We start from the raw sequence: 14,675 nt of genomic DNA on the forward strand, positions 1-14,675 counted from the left end.
TGTTTGTTATTTATTTCTCTCTTCTGCCTAGAAATCTAGGTTGAAACATTAAACTGTAACATGGCTATAAACTAATTGCAGTTAGCGTCATGGTAAAGGGGGTGCGGCAAACGTGTTTTACTGACTCATCGCCAAGTACATAGCTTTCAAAATGAACTTCAACAACATCCAATAAAACATTTCACAATATAATCATGGGAAACAAACTGCTCTCAATTTAGAATTCAGCTCAGCCAATGGTCACGTAACGCCAGCCACTTAATAAAATAAATCTTTTGTGATAACTCCAGTTAGAAACACGTCATCAGATGAGTGGCTGATCTTTCTGGTCGTTTTTCAGTATCTGGAGCAAATATTCTGACAGAAATGATGCCTTTTGGATGCAATAGGGCAGCACTGTGGGAAAAGAAATAATTCCAACAACAGAACCTCTGCTTAGAATCAATCACATATATGAGGTCATCAGTTTGTGACGTTCAAAGAAAAAGGCATATTCTGGAGGGTTCTGAGGATAATTATCTTTATTCAGCCATTTGAACATTCATCATAAAATTATATTCGTCGATTTCACAGTTTGCTAAATTCAGAGTACGATACTAAAGAAACGAGGTACAATTTTAAAGTCCAACATTCTGAAATCATTAACTTATTTATAGGAAGTAGCTGATGAACAAGAGGTCAATTGATTTTTATGCTGATGGTAAATTAGGACATGCGGTATCAGAACAAGCATTTCTTTTTACACATTTAAAAGACTGATTGCATTAGAAGGTGAGCGACAACATCAATTACATTTTCCCACAACTTCACAGAATTAAAGTAATAGTCCTTGCACATTACAAGGTTCATATTATTGATGCGGTACAACATTTAGCTTAAATAAGATCTTGGACGCAACAGAAGAACTGCATGTTCCCGTTACCCAAGTTCTCGTCAATAAGACTGGTTGGCACAGGCATGTTGAAACAACTGGCCTCCTCCTGTGCTGTCGTTTCTATTACTCTACGAGGGTGGGCCTGAGTGACTGAGCAAATGAATGCAAATCCATGGGAATGAGAATCGGACGGGGTGCAATGTTCCCTCTAATTTTTTTTTTAAGGCCCACGCGGCCCCTTTAACGGGCCATTCAAAATTCCACGCATGCGCGGTTCTTTCTATTTAAAAGGCGGCTCACCGGCCGCGCACAGGACCCACAGAGCGCTGCGCGGCCGCGCGGCTTAAAGGGCCGATGGCGGGCTGTGTAACGGGCGGCCGATCAGCTGCCGCCTGTTTTGCATCCACAGAACTTGAACTTTGCCCTCCATTTCTTTGGCATGGGCTATTCTAAAACATGAAAAATTATAACAATTATATTAACCACATGTTTCGGCCCAATCTTCCGAGCCTTCACGGTTCAGTACCACGCAAGGTGCTGCGTTTATCTAATTAGCCATCAAGGGAGCTGATTGTTCCCCGTGTTGAGTCATAACACCTTTAATTTGGATTGGTGGTGACAAGTGTACCTTGGGTCAGGAGTGTTTAACATATGGCCCTTGGGCGACATACCCTAGCAATCTGGCTCTTTAAACCCAGCCAATTCAGTTCTAGTTGTGTCTATACATTTCTCATTTGCTGGTTTGATCAGTTTGGATTTTGTGGGTCTGGAGAAATATGACTTACAAATGATCAAAACAAAACTTATCGTAGGCCATTAAACAACCTATTACAGGGATGTCCCAAGATTTTTGTCTTTGTAGGCCACATCGATCTGTATCATGGAGCCTTGGGTTAACAAGTAAATCTTAAATAAATCAGAAAACGCTGGAAATACTCAGCAGGTCAGGCAGTATCTGTAGAGAGGGAACACTTGCAGTGGAATCATATGCGATTAAGATAAGCGCTCCCTCTTTGGGTGCCTATTCGTCCATGTGAACTTGTATTTCCCAGTCTTCAAGAAGTTTACCACCTTCCATTGAAGTATCTGTTTGTAAAGTTTGTAAAAATGATGCATCTCTTTGTTGCCCTTCCCTCCTTGATGAATGGAAAGTTAACAGCTGCCCTTCGCATCCATCTTCCCATCCAGGTTTCACATGTAGCAGCCCAGTGAATTCATCATTCTCCAACAATGGACGAGCCCTTGCTAGTTGTCCACCTTGGAGGTCAGTTTGCAAAACCTCCGTTAAGGATACTTCTTTCGCTGGTTGCTCATCCACTCTTGCAGACTGCAAAGATGAAACATCTACTTTGTCCATTAGCAATGATAAGAGAGATTGGCTCTCCATTTGTTGTCCATATTGGAACAATGACAGGTGTATTTGGTTTTCATCTTTCAATGGAAGCAACAATGGCGTTTCTGTTGGCTGGTTCTCCTTCCAATTAGTTTGATGCGTTTGTTGATTCTCATCAAGCAATGATAGAAAGGGTGGCAACTGTGTTAGTTTTTCCTCCTCCAATTTTAATTTCTGTATCTCCAATTCAAGGCCATTTTGCAACATTAGGTCTCCATTATTATAAAGGAGGCCTTCACTCACCGTTTCTAATGCCTTTAAAGGCACTTTCTGCGTCCCGGATAATCTGTCCAGTCCTGGAATTGTATTTAACTTGGCAGAATTCCGAGATGTCATATGCAGAATTGTACCATAATTTTGAGTCAGTGCCTGCGAACTATTCTGGCTTGAGCATCGACTGTTTGACAGACCATCAGTAGCCTGGGGACAATACGACGATGAAGAGCACCTGTTATCAATTGGCCTGGAAGACGAATTACTTTGACTTTCACAATCGTTGGCACTCAGAAGGTTTGTCTGTAGTGTTCTGGTGTGACATTGCGGTGCATAGGTACCTAGCGGTGTTGCCAAGGTAAGCTCCTTTTGTTTCATGATTTCCTCCATATCATTGGAATCAGACTTTAAAAGATCTATATCCTCCATTTGAATAACTTGCTCAAATTGAAATTTCTCCTTCTTCTTATAAGCGGTGACCAGCTGCAGTGTTGGTGAAGATTGTCTCAACAAAGCACGCTTATGCGAAAGGATCTGGTCCAAATTCTGTAAGTAAGGCACGTAGACAAATTGAGTAAATATTAATTTTCTGAATTGGGTATCTTGTGATTGTTTAAAAATATTTAGTTCAGGAGTCAAGCATTTTTAATGGCAATCATTGGCCCGGAATTTGCGGTCAGCGGCGAAGCAAAGGCGTTCACCACTGGCCCCGAAGAAAGCCGCCCACACAGAGATCTCGCGACAGACAGGAAAGCAGGAAATGAGAAACTGCTTTTATCCTGACTTTTTCAAAATGTTACACAGAGAGGCAAAACAAAAAGAGTGGGGCTCTCACGTGGGGACAAGGTAAAACTTAAAATAATCATGCACAAATTTTTTTTTAAAGTTCCTTAAAAATTGTAATTTCTCATCACAATGGAGAAATTTGACACTCCGCAAATATAAAAATTAGTCTTTCTAGGGCCATAACTTTTGTTTAGCAGTCAATACACTGTTAAAACCCCAGTTACACCTAATCCAACAAGGTCTAACATTTAATGGGGTATTTAACAGCGATATTACCCTGGAAAAGCCCACCTTTTCATCAGTTTCACAGATTTCACTGATTGCCGACTATTGGGGGGTGGGGGCGGGGGGGGGTGGCTAACAGTGCAGCCAGTATCGGAGCAGTGAATGACTGACCGCAACTTCAGGATTTCCACGTTTCGTGCGCTACACCCTGAAGTTGCGGTCAGCTTCAGAGGGGCAATGACGGCGAGCACTGTCGGTTCACCGCTATAACCCACCGCTAATTCCGGCCCCTTGTGCTGAAAGTGTGCCCCCAGAAAGTTTTTTTTATAGTGAACGTTTTCTCACAGTTACATTTTTTTCCTCTGCTGGAAATCTGCCGTACCAATTCTTGGAGCTTGCAAAGAGCAACTTAGCGCTCACATAAGTGACCCATTTTAGTGCGGATTAACATCCTTCACGGTTCTAAATGCTGATTGACATGAATCGGTCATTCATGAAAGAAAGACTTATGAAATAATACTGAGCGGCCTGCGGGTGGCGCTGTCCAGGGAGAGTATAAATACTCGGGCACGGGCCCAGCTTGCGCAGGACATTCTTAACAGGAACTAGTGAAGGACACGACTAGACCTCCATGTTGTAAAACAGTTGATTAAAGCTTTGATTAACGCTTAGACCAAGTACCTAGTAGTTTTCTTACATCACTGATCTTGGAGCAAAAATAAAATCAATGCCGAGCAAGTAATTCTGCGTAATGCAGCTTGCTGTTGGGTCGGTGGGGGGCGCACAGAATATTTTGTGGTTTTATTCTTCAAAACTTTATGGCAACAATTTATACTTAAAGCATGCTCCTTTATGATCACTGAAACATTCTAATAATTAGCTGTTCAGATCTTCAACAGCTGCAGACATGTTAAAGCCAGACTGTAAAAAATGTGCTCGTGAATGTTTTGTGTGGCTGTCAGAATTCAGACACCTGCTGCTTGGAGGACGGAACTGAATCAAACCTTGAACCACAGCAACTGTGCTCATCCCTATAGCAAATAAATCATTAAAACTCTTTCTGTTTGCATTATGAGGGAAAAAATGGTGAGGCCCTGAATTAGTCTGGAATCAGGGTTGTGTTATACCAAATATATAATTTTCTAAAAAAGCAAATCTGACCATTAGAATTTTTATAATAAAAGGTGATGAAGAATTATGAAGTATAATCCAGAGTATAATCCAGATTATACCTGCCCTAGGAACAGTTCACGCTCACACTGAATGAAAAAATGGGGAAGCAACTACTCCTATTACTGTACACTCCTCTCAAATATTACTAACCTAGGAGATTGAGCGGTGATCTGATCCAGGTGTTTAAAAGGATTTGATAGAGTAGAAACCAACTTTCCCTCCAAGCTGCGCGATCGTGCAGCTCTCTGCCCGACCCGCACGCAAAAAAAAAATTAGGGGGTACATTGGTAGACACAAAGAACCTATTTCCTCTGGTGGGTGAATCCAGAACAAGGGGACATAATCTTAACATTGGAGCCAGGCCATTCAAGAGCAAAATCAGGAAGCATGTTTTCCACACAAAGGATGCTAGCAATTTGGAAGTCTCCCCCCAAATGGCTGTGAATGTGAGGACAATTGGGGCTTGATAGATAGCTAGATAGATAGATAGATATAGATAGCTAGATATAGATAGCTAGATAGATAGATATAGAGATAGATGGATGGATATAGATAGATAGATAGACAGATAGATAGATAGATAGATAGATAGATAGATAGATAGATAGATAGATAGATAGATAGAGATAGATGGATATAGATAGATAGCTAGATAGATAAATAGCTAGATAGATAGCTAGATAGATGGATATAGATAGATGGATATAGATAGATAGCTAGATAGATGGATATAGATAGATAGATGGATAGATAGATTGATATAGGTAGATGGATATAGATAGATGGATATAGATAGATGGATAGATAGATGGATATAGATAGATAGCTAGATAGATGGATATAGATAGACGGATAGATAGATAGATGGATAGATAGATAGATATAGATAGATAGCTAGATAGATGGATAGATAGATAGATATAGATAGCTAGATAGATGGATATAGATAGATAGCTAGATAGATGGATATAGATAGATAGCTAGATAGATGGATATAGATAGATAGCTAGATAGATGGATATAGATAGCTAGATAGATGGATATAGATAGCTAGATAGATGGATGGATATAGATAGATGGATATAGATGAATATAGATGGATATAAATAGATGGATATAGATGGAGAGATAGATAGATGGAGGGATAGATAGATCGATGGATAGATCGATAGATCGATAGATAGATAGATAGAGATAGATAGATGGAGGGATAGATAGATCGATGGATAGATCGATAGATAGATGGAGAGATAGATAGATAGATATGGAGTTAGATAGATAGATAGACAGATAGATAGAGAGATAGGTATTTGTATCTGTTTTCTGTTGTTATTTAGGTATTTGTATCGATGGATATGGAGCAAAGGCGGGTAGATGGAGCGGAGGTGCAGATCAGCCATGATCTAAGTGAATGGTGGAGCAGGCCTGAGGAGCTGATTGGCCTCCTGCTGTTCCTAATGTTACAATGTAACCTATCTTAGGAGTGCAAAAACATTGTTCAGCTCTGGATAACTATAAACGGGACATACCAAAGATTGTGGTAGCGTTCTGCGTTGACTTATGTAACTGTATGCCACATAACAAAATATTCCAGTGATTACTGCTCCTAAGAGCACAAATGCTATTAGTAGAATGATGGTCAATGTTCTGTCTACAAAAAAGTAAAGCAAAATAAATTAATTACTGTAACACAATAAACTACTTTTGGATTTCAATGTTTACATTCATACAATCTCAATTCTTTGCTTCTTCAGTTTAATAATTCGTGCAGCTCTGGGAACAGATATGTGATTGAACTCTCTCCCCTCCCTCCCCCCCCCCCACCCCCACCCAACACTTTTTAAATCATAGTTAATTTTTGTTATCTTTTCAGACTGAGCACTAGCCCTTGGTGAAATTAGTATGCAGGCAAACTATGCACAGATCTCTGTCCATACTGCCCTTGATCCAGTAGCTGGGAGGATCACAAGAGTGGCCCACAATCACTTGACCCGCCCCTATTTCCACTTAAGTGCAGAGTTTAACTCGATACGATAGCAAAATACTGCGGATGCTGGAAATCCGAAATAACAACAGAAAACGCTCTTCTTCCCTCCCACATGGCAGCTGTCCTTCATTCTGCCAGCGCAATTCACACCCCATCTGGAGCCATCCTTTGTTCCTTAACCTGTCCTATTACCATCTCATCTCACCTTGAATATCTCTTAATGTCTCTCAATGTCTCTTAATCTCTCCTGCTTTCTATCCTATCACTGACCTTCCCTTTTGTTCTTTCATCCCCTCCCCCTTTTCCCAGCCCTTAAACCTGCTTTCCATTTCCTGCTTTTTTCCAGTTCTGACGAAGGGTCATTGACCTGAAACGTTAACTCTGTTTCTCTCTCCACAGATGCTGCCTGGCCTGCTGAGTTTTTCCAGCGTTTTCTGTTGTTATTGCAGAGTTTAACTCCTCCCCTAATGGAACTGCAGAATCCACAAATATAGGGGAAATTGCCACTCATTCATTTATCGTATCAGCTCAATGCTGAAACTAGGCAGGTGGGCAATTAACAATGAGCAGGTTACTTACCCACTCGGAACTAAACCCTTTCCTGCAGTTTCCAATTTTAACTGCAGGCATTTGAGATCAATGTTCCCTTTAATTTTTTTTTGGGTGCGCGGCCCCTTTAAGGGACTGTGCAGCCCATTTGAAACACCACGCATGCACGGTTTTTCCTCATTAAAAGCCGGTGAGCCGGCTGCGCGGGAGCTGCAGAGCGCTGGGCGGCCCCGCAGCTTAAAGGGAACATGGGTTGCGATGCCCCTCCTAAAGCAGGCGGGGACTTCATGAATTTATGCCAATCAGGATCCTATTACGCCAACAAGACCCTGATTGCATTTTAACCCGGGGCCGGAGCGGGGAAGCCACGGCGGCTTTCTGGTCAGGTTGAAACAGGTTTGCAGCTGGTCTGCAGACAGAAGAAGCCCTCCAAGGTAAGTGATGTAATAAAACTCACTACACACTTGGTTTGAGTATAAAGCAAGGCTTTAATCAACTTGTTTCAAAACATGGAGGTCTAGTTGTATTTCACTAGTTCCTTGTCTTACAAAATGTCCCTGCAGGCTGGGCCCACGCCCGAGTATTTATACCCCTTGGACGGCGCCACCAGCTGGCCGTCCAGTGTTATTTTATGAGTCGTTTCTTTATGATGATGAGATTTATAACAGTAAGTGTAAAGTTTCCATTTGAGGGGCCAGGAGGAGTAGGCATGCATCACACACACAATCCTATTTGCAGACATTCTCACCTTGCGAAGTTTGGATGCAGAAATGGACAGGTTGACTCTTTTTTAAATACATTTCCTTGCTTAAACGGAGATGCACGGTTGCACAGTATTTAGTATTGGGCTCCAAAGATTCGATTTTGAAATGACTACTTTTATCTAACGCATGAAATACCTGAAAATAAAAATATTACACGTCATCCGTCAAACACAACAATTATCAGCGCGAGTGCTACTGAAATTACTGTTTAAATTGAACTAAAATGGCAGCATACTTTACCATTTTATTTGTTAGCGATTGGTTAAGCTGCACTTCGTATTGAATATCAGCAAAAATGTCTTCAATAGAACGTTGCACTCCCATTTTCGGTGGCACTTTCGGTAGATCTACCCGAATAGCTATGTTTCTAACACCTGCTGTGTACTCTACAGCTGGGGCTCCAATTACAGCTGAAAGAGGCAAGTAACTTTATATCACAACGGAAAACATTTAATAAGTACGTGACAAAGGACATCCAAAAGTGGAAATGACAAACGGGTGGGTGTGATTTTTGATCATTCACGGAAAGCTTCCCGTCAATGTGATGCTGTTACCAATAAACCAATCAAATGCTAGGATGTATCCTTGTACATAGGTCACTAATGAGGACACATATGGAAGATTGAGTGCAGATCTGGGCAGCTTCTCTCCAAAAAATGCAATTCTTAAGGGACTTGACCAGGTTAATGCTGGGAAAAAGTTTCCCCTTGGCTGGGGAGTCTAGAACCAGGGGTCACAGTCTCAGGATAAGGGGTCGGCCATTTAGGACTGAGATGAGGAGAAATTTCTTCACTCAGAGGGTGGTGAATCTTTGGAATTCTCTCCCCCAGAGGGCTGTGGAGGCTCCGTCGTTGAGTATATTCAAGGCAGAGATCGATAGATTTTTGGGAACGAAGGGAATTAAAGGATATATGGGGAAAGTGGAGATGAGGAAGCAGATCAGCCATGATCTTGTTAAATGGGCCAAATGTAGGCTTGAAGGGCCAAATGGCCTACTCCAGCTCCTATTTCTTATCTTCTTATGTTTGATTCCAGAGAAGGGCAGCAAACACAGTATCAGGATTCAAGGCTTTATCTTATGGGCAGAAACTTACAGAATTGAACTTTATCTACACTGGAAGAAGGATTAATTCCCAGCTCAATTTACTAAATATCTAAAATGAGAGGCCTAAACTGATAAGCAGGCTATTTAACTTCAACTGTGAACACTGGAGCATGTAGGTTTAACATTAACAAGAGAAAACTAGATATTAGAAGAATTGTTTCTGCTCCAGAGTAGAGGATACGTGGAACAGATTGAATCTATGTTGGTTCAGCTCTTTCAAAGAAAAAGAATTGGATACAAACTTAGTTAGGAAAGGGATTGACTGCAATGATCAAATATTTTATGGAGCATGTATTTCTAAGGTTGTTGGGACTAAGGAAAACATTGCGTACAAGAGGCAGATTGCCAATGAAAATGCGGGATGGATAGATATTCTAGAATTTTGGTTGAATATCTTTGGTGATCAGGGAGTGTGCAAATCAGGGAGTGAGGAAAGAGAACTTTCCCTCAGGTCGTTACACAGGTGGGACAGAATCCGCGATGAGGAGAACTGTGAATTATCAAAGAAGCAGGTCGATGGCTAAACAGCATTTCACAGTTCCGTGTTTTAAACGTTTCTCAAGCTCTTATCACAGTTGTTCCTTCAGCACTGACTAAAGTAATGCCGCTGAAGGTGATTCAAGCTACTCGTCTGTATGCGAGGAAGGTGTACTCACTCTTGTCTAATGGGCAGAATCGTTCAGATAAGGACCATGTTGAATTGGTGTTTTTCGACACTGCCATCACTCTTGCATAGTACCAGTTATTCTCCTGCACAATCTCATTTGTTAAGTCACAATAGTGTGCAGTGATATGATGACATTCAGGTTTATTTTTCCATATAGTTTCTCCATAACTGCAAAAGGAATGGAGTATTTTAGGATACAAATACACAGCCGACTCCTTTAATTCCAAATTGCTTAATTCTATAAAGGTCATCATTCTGTATGATGCCTGGGACAGAGAAGTTGTGTAATTCGCAAGTGTGAAACGCCTATATACCCAAATCAACTATATACACACACAACAGAGAGGATTGTGAAGTCTCCTATATTTCACTTTTCAGACTCATCTTTGAGATCTTATGGTACAATTTATTGTGGTATCCTTATATTATTCAGAACTAGCCCAGGATAGCAAGAAAGGAAATAGAATCTTTTTTTTTTTGCAAACCCCTTCAGTCCAGTCCAGAGTTCTTTCTTCCCCTCCTCTACTGAAGGTGTTGACAATCTCACAATGGTGGGACTTTGCTGAATTAGCCATTATTCATTTGTGTGAGCCTAGATCAATGCTGACTGGCTATGAGATTATGGAGAACATCACAACTACCCAAATTCAATCATCAACCACCATCTGCACATGATTCAGGGGGTCTTTTTTTTACTCGTTTATGGGATGTGGGCGTCGCTGGCAAGGCCAGCATTTATTGCCCGTCCCTAGTTGCCCTTGAGAAGGTGGTGGTGAGCTGCCTTCTTGAACCGCTGCAGTCCGTGTGGTGAAGGTGCTCCCACAGTGCTGTTAGGGAGGGAGCTCCAGGATTTTGACCCAGCAACGATGAGGAACGGCCGATATATTTCCAAGTCAGGATGGTGTGTGACTTGGAGGGGAACTTGGAGGTGGTGGTGTTCCCATGCGCCTGCTGCCCTTGTCCTTCTAGGTGGAAGAGGTCGCGGGTTTGGGAGGTGCTGCTGAAGAAGCCTTGGCGAGTTGCTGCAGTGCATCTTGTAGATGGTACACACTGCAGCCACGGTACGCCGGTGGTGGAGGGAGTGAATGTTTAAGGTGGCGGATGGGGTGCCAATCAAGCGGGCTTTGTCCTGGATGGTGTTGAGCTGCTTGAGTGTTGTTGGAGCTGCACTCATCCAGGCAAGTGGAGAGTATTCCATCACACTCCTTACTTGTGCCTTGTAGATGGTGGAAGGGCTTTGGAGAGTCAGGAGCTGAGACACTCGCCGCAGAATACCTAGCCTCTGACCTGCTCTTGTTGCCACAGTATTTATGTGACTTGTCCAGTTAAATTTCTGGTCAATGGTGACCCCCAGGATGTTGATAGTGGGGGATTCAGCGATGGGTCAAAATTCTGGAAGTCCCTCCCCAACAGCACTGTGGGAGCACCTTCACCACACGGACTGCAGCAGTTTAAGAAGGCGGCTCACCACCACCTTCGCAAGGGCAATGAGGGATGGGCAATAAATGCCAGTGGTGCCCACATCCCAGGAACGAATAAAAAAAAATAACACTGCTTTACTTATAAAACAATGCATCCTATTTACCTGAGCAATGGCATGGGAAAGATGATAAAGTAATAGAAATAAAGCTAGTTGTCTATTGGCAGTGGTCCAATCGGAGGGTTCAGTTAATAAACAAGCCACTCAAGCTTAACTTCTGTGGTTTATGGTATGAGCAAATTCCAAATGGTTTCTCATCATCTGTCAGTTAACCATTAACCTCTGTGTAACTCACCGGTGAACGTACGTATTAGTCTTTCGCAATAGGTATTTGACATTTTTCTGTAATTATAGTTCCTGTTTAGAACAACACCAGGTAAAAATGTACTTAAAAAAAAGCTATTTAATATTTCAGCTAAATATGGGATATCTCATATACTTATAAACACTTGGATTAATGGGACGGTAACTTTAAGGAGAAGTACCTTAGTAGCACGTACACAGTCCCTCTCTGACCTGCGGTTTAAGGTTTACTCTGGAGTTCTGTAAATGCCCAACTAGGTGGCAGTGTGCAGACAGGCTACACTGGAATGATAGCAAAATACTGCGGATGCTGGAAATCCGAAATAACAACAGAAAACGCTGGAAAAACTCAGCAGGCCAGGCAACATCCGTGGAGAGAGAAATAGAGTCAAGGTTTCAGGTCGAAGACCTTTCGTCAGATGAAGGGTCCCAGACCTGAAACATTGGCTCTGTTTCTCTCTCCACGGATGTTGCCTGGGCTGCTGAGTTTTTCCAGAGTTTTCTGCTGTTACACTGGAACGATGCCAGGTTAGGGGGGTAAAGCAGGGCCACAGTACTGCCCCTAGCCTGATGTCTAAACAGGGCAAGGAAATATAGTAATAAAAGTAGTGCTGAGTGGAATAGAATTTACAATTATCATCCGTCAGTGGCATCAAGCGATACCATTATAGTGCGATACCCGTGAATACATTTCCATGAGGCCCTAGTACCACGGGTTGAAGTGTGCACTCTTATTTTTATGAAATGGAAAGGTGGCACGTTTGATATAATAACCCTGTGTAACTATGTCCGCCATCCAAATTTCCAATCTACTGTTTTTTTCCCCCTGTTTATACTGTTAGGTGCCGGTATCAGGGCTTACATCGAGTACTCAACATCATACACGGTTTCGTGAGGTCCTTTCTGCAACCATCGGAGAGTATTATTGAAGTTCACAGAATCGAACAGCACCTCTTTGGGTTCAGGCAACTTAATCGATGCAAAGGACCCTAAAAAAAAAGTAAATAGCTTAAACCGCAAGAACTTTACTCAATTTGGATCACTAAATGTCCAAAGATTTCACTTTCATTTCATTTAAAATCAAACGTGAAAGTTCAAGCAACAAACGACGTGTTTAGAAGTTGTGAAGGTCACAACTTTCAGATGAGACGTTAAACCGAGGCCCCATCTGCTCTCTCAGGTGGATGTAAAAGATCCCATGGCACTATTTCGAAGAAGAGCAGGGGAGTTCTCCCCAGTGTCCTGGGCCAATATTTATCCTTCAATCAACATCACTAAAACAGATAATCCGGTCATTATCACATTGCTGTTTGTGGGAGCTTGCTGTGCGCAAATTGGCTGCTGCGATTCCCACATTACAACAGTGAATACACTTCAAAAAGTGCTTTATTGGCTGTAAAGGGCTTTGGGACGTCCTAAGGGTGCGAAAGGCGCTATAGAAATGCAAGTCTCTCTTTATTTCCAACTATTCTGCACTGAAACGCCCCCACCCCATACAAACAAATTGGAGCCAATACAATTTACCCTTTGAAAAATGTTTCTAACAAGATCCAATGGGAAGATATTCCAGTGTTTGCAGCAGAGAAGAGTGCAGCATTGATTCCCACCTGTCAGGGAATTCTGATGTCAGCCTCTTGGCTGCAGGAGGGGGCGTCAGGCTACAAGGGGAATTCCAAGGAACAGTCAGTCAGTCATTCTCAGCCTGGTACCTGCTCATAGGAAGTAATATTTAACATTGAGGAGATCGGGGAGAAATAGAGGGATGCATGCCCTCAGTATATATAAAAAAAGGAATTCTGATAATGGAGGAACACATAAAAATAGGAATGGGGAAATTACATATCGACTGTAATTTGATAAATTAGATTCCTCAATGATGCACCGTTTCCATAAATAAATAACCAGCACAACTTATTTTATATTCATATACAATATAAAACCACTTCCTTTTAGATTTACCTTTACTTCAACCAGAGGTTTGGCTACATATCCGGCACAGTATCAACCCCACAATCTACTTTATTCCATGTTTGTAAAAGTTGGAAGTCCATTTGGCAAAATGGTCAAAGGCACAATGAAACGTGCAAAAATAGATCAAACAAGGAATGCATTAAATAATAAACTGTCGCCTAAAATAAAATGACTAATTAAAACAACATTAATTTTATATATTGTATGAATTTAAAATACTTACCAGTAAAAGAAAGCAGCAGTATTGGGAGCCCCCACCGCCGCATTTTGCAGTCAAACTATCTCACTTCAGCAAACCCCAAGTTTAATTTACATTCAAACTGCTAGCCCATGTCGAAGGTCATTTCGCTACTGTCTGTAATGAACCCGAGATGCGAGGGTGGCCCCGGTATTTGCAACGCTCTTCCTATTGAAATGAGGCTACGCTCCTTTTCGCCTCCAAACGCTTCAAGTGCTGCCCTTCTCCGAGCCGCAGAATAATATTCACGTTGACGACTCAATGGGCTCCGATGGAATGGCCGTGAAGTGTTGAGGAAATTCCTGGTTTCTGCAGAGAACGCTGTTGGCAGAACTCAGCGTTCTTTCGCTTGGATTGGATACTGGTCTGATCACATTCATGCACTTACCTGAACACAGGTATGTGACCTCACCAGGGGGAAGAACGGTATGGAAAGGCGGGACTCTAACTAACATTAAAGTTCAATACTTCCTTCTCTGGAAGCACAGCCTGTACTAGAAATGTGGAGTTGTTTCTATACTCCTTAACTCTACAACCTTAATGCGACAAGTTTATAAAACACTAATTGGACTGATGGGATAAGATAGGAATTCCAAGTTAAAGGTGTGGCGAGAATGAGGAACTTAAAGAAATAATTATTAGTAAAAAAAACAGTACTAGCAAAATTAATGGGACTAAAAGTCGATAAATCCCAAGGACCAGATGACCTACATCCTAGGGTTTTGAAAGAGGTGGCCATTGGGATAGTGGACGCATTGGTTGTCATCTTCCAAAATTCTATAGATTCTGGAACGGTTCCTGCAGATTGGAGGATAGCAAATGTAACCCCGCTATTTAAGAAAGGAGGGAAGAGAGAAAACGGGGAACTACAGACCTGTTAGCCTCACATCAGTAGTTGGGAAAATGCTGGAATCTATTATAAAGGATGCAATAACTGGGCACTTGGA

General features: G+C 41.9%; 1 protein-coding gene across 1 annotated transcript; it reads right to left on the minus strand.

Moving 5' to 3' along the window:
* Nucleotides 1-237: 237 nt before the first annotated feature.
* LOC147103417 (uncharacterized) lies at nt 238-14,141 on the minus strand. The gene is made up of 7 exons (XM_085962980.1): nt 13,714-14,141; nt 12,382-12,508; nt 9,726-9,904; nt 8,205-8,374; nt 7,949-8,099; nt 6,194-6,315; nt 238-3,026 (listed from the first exon to the last, which is right to left on the minus strand). The coding sequence occupies exons 1-7, from the start codon at nt 13,754-13,756 to the stop codon at nt 1,896-1,898; spliced, it is 1,923 nt and encodes a 640-aa protein (XP_085819106.1). The 5' UTR covers nt 13,757-14,141; the 3' UTR covers nt 238-1,895.
* Nucleotides 14,142-14,675: the final 534 nt, after the last annotated feature.

Source organism: Somniosus microcephalus, chromosome 20, assembly GCF_052327205.1.
Source record: "Somniosus microcephalus isolate GS21.2 chromosome 20, FLI_Smic_1.0, whole genome shotgun sequence".
Lineage (NCBI taxonomy): Eukaryota > Metazoa > Chordata > Chondrichthyes > Squaliformes > Somniosidae > Somniosus > Somniosus microcephalus.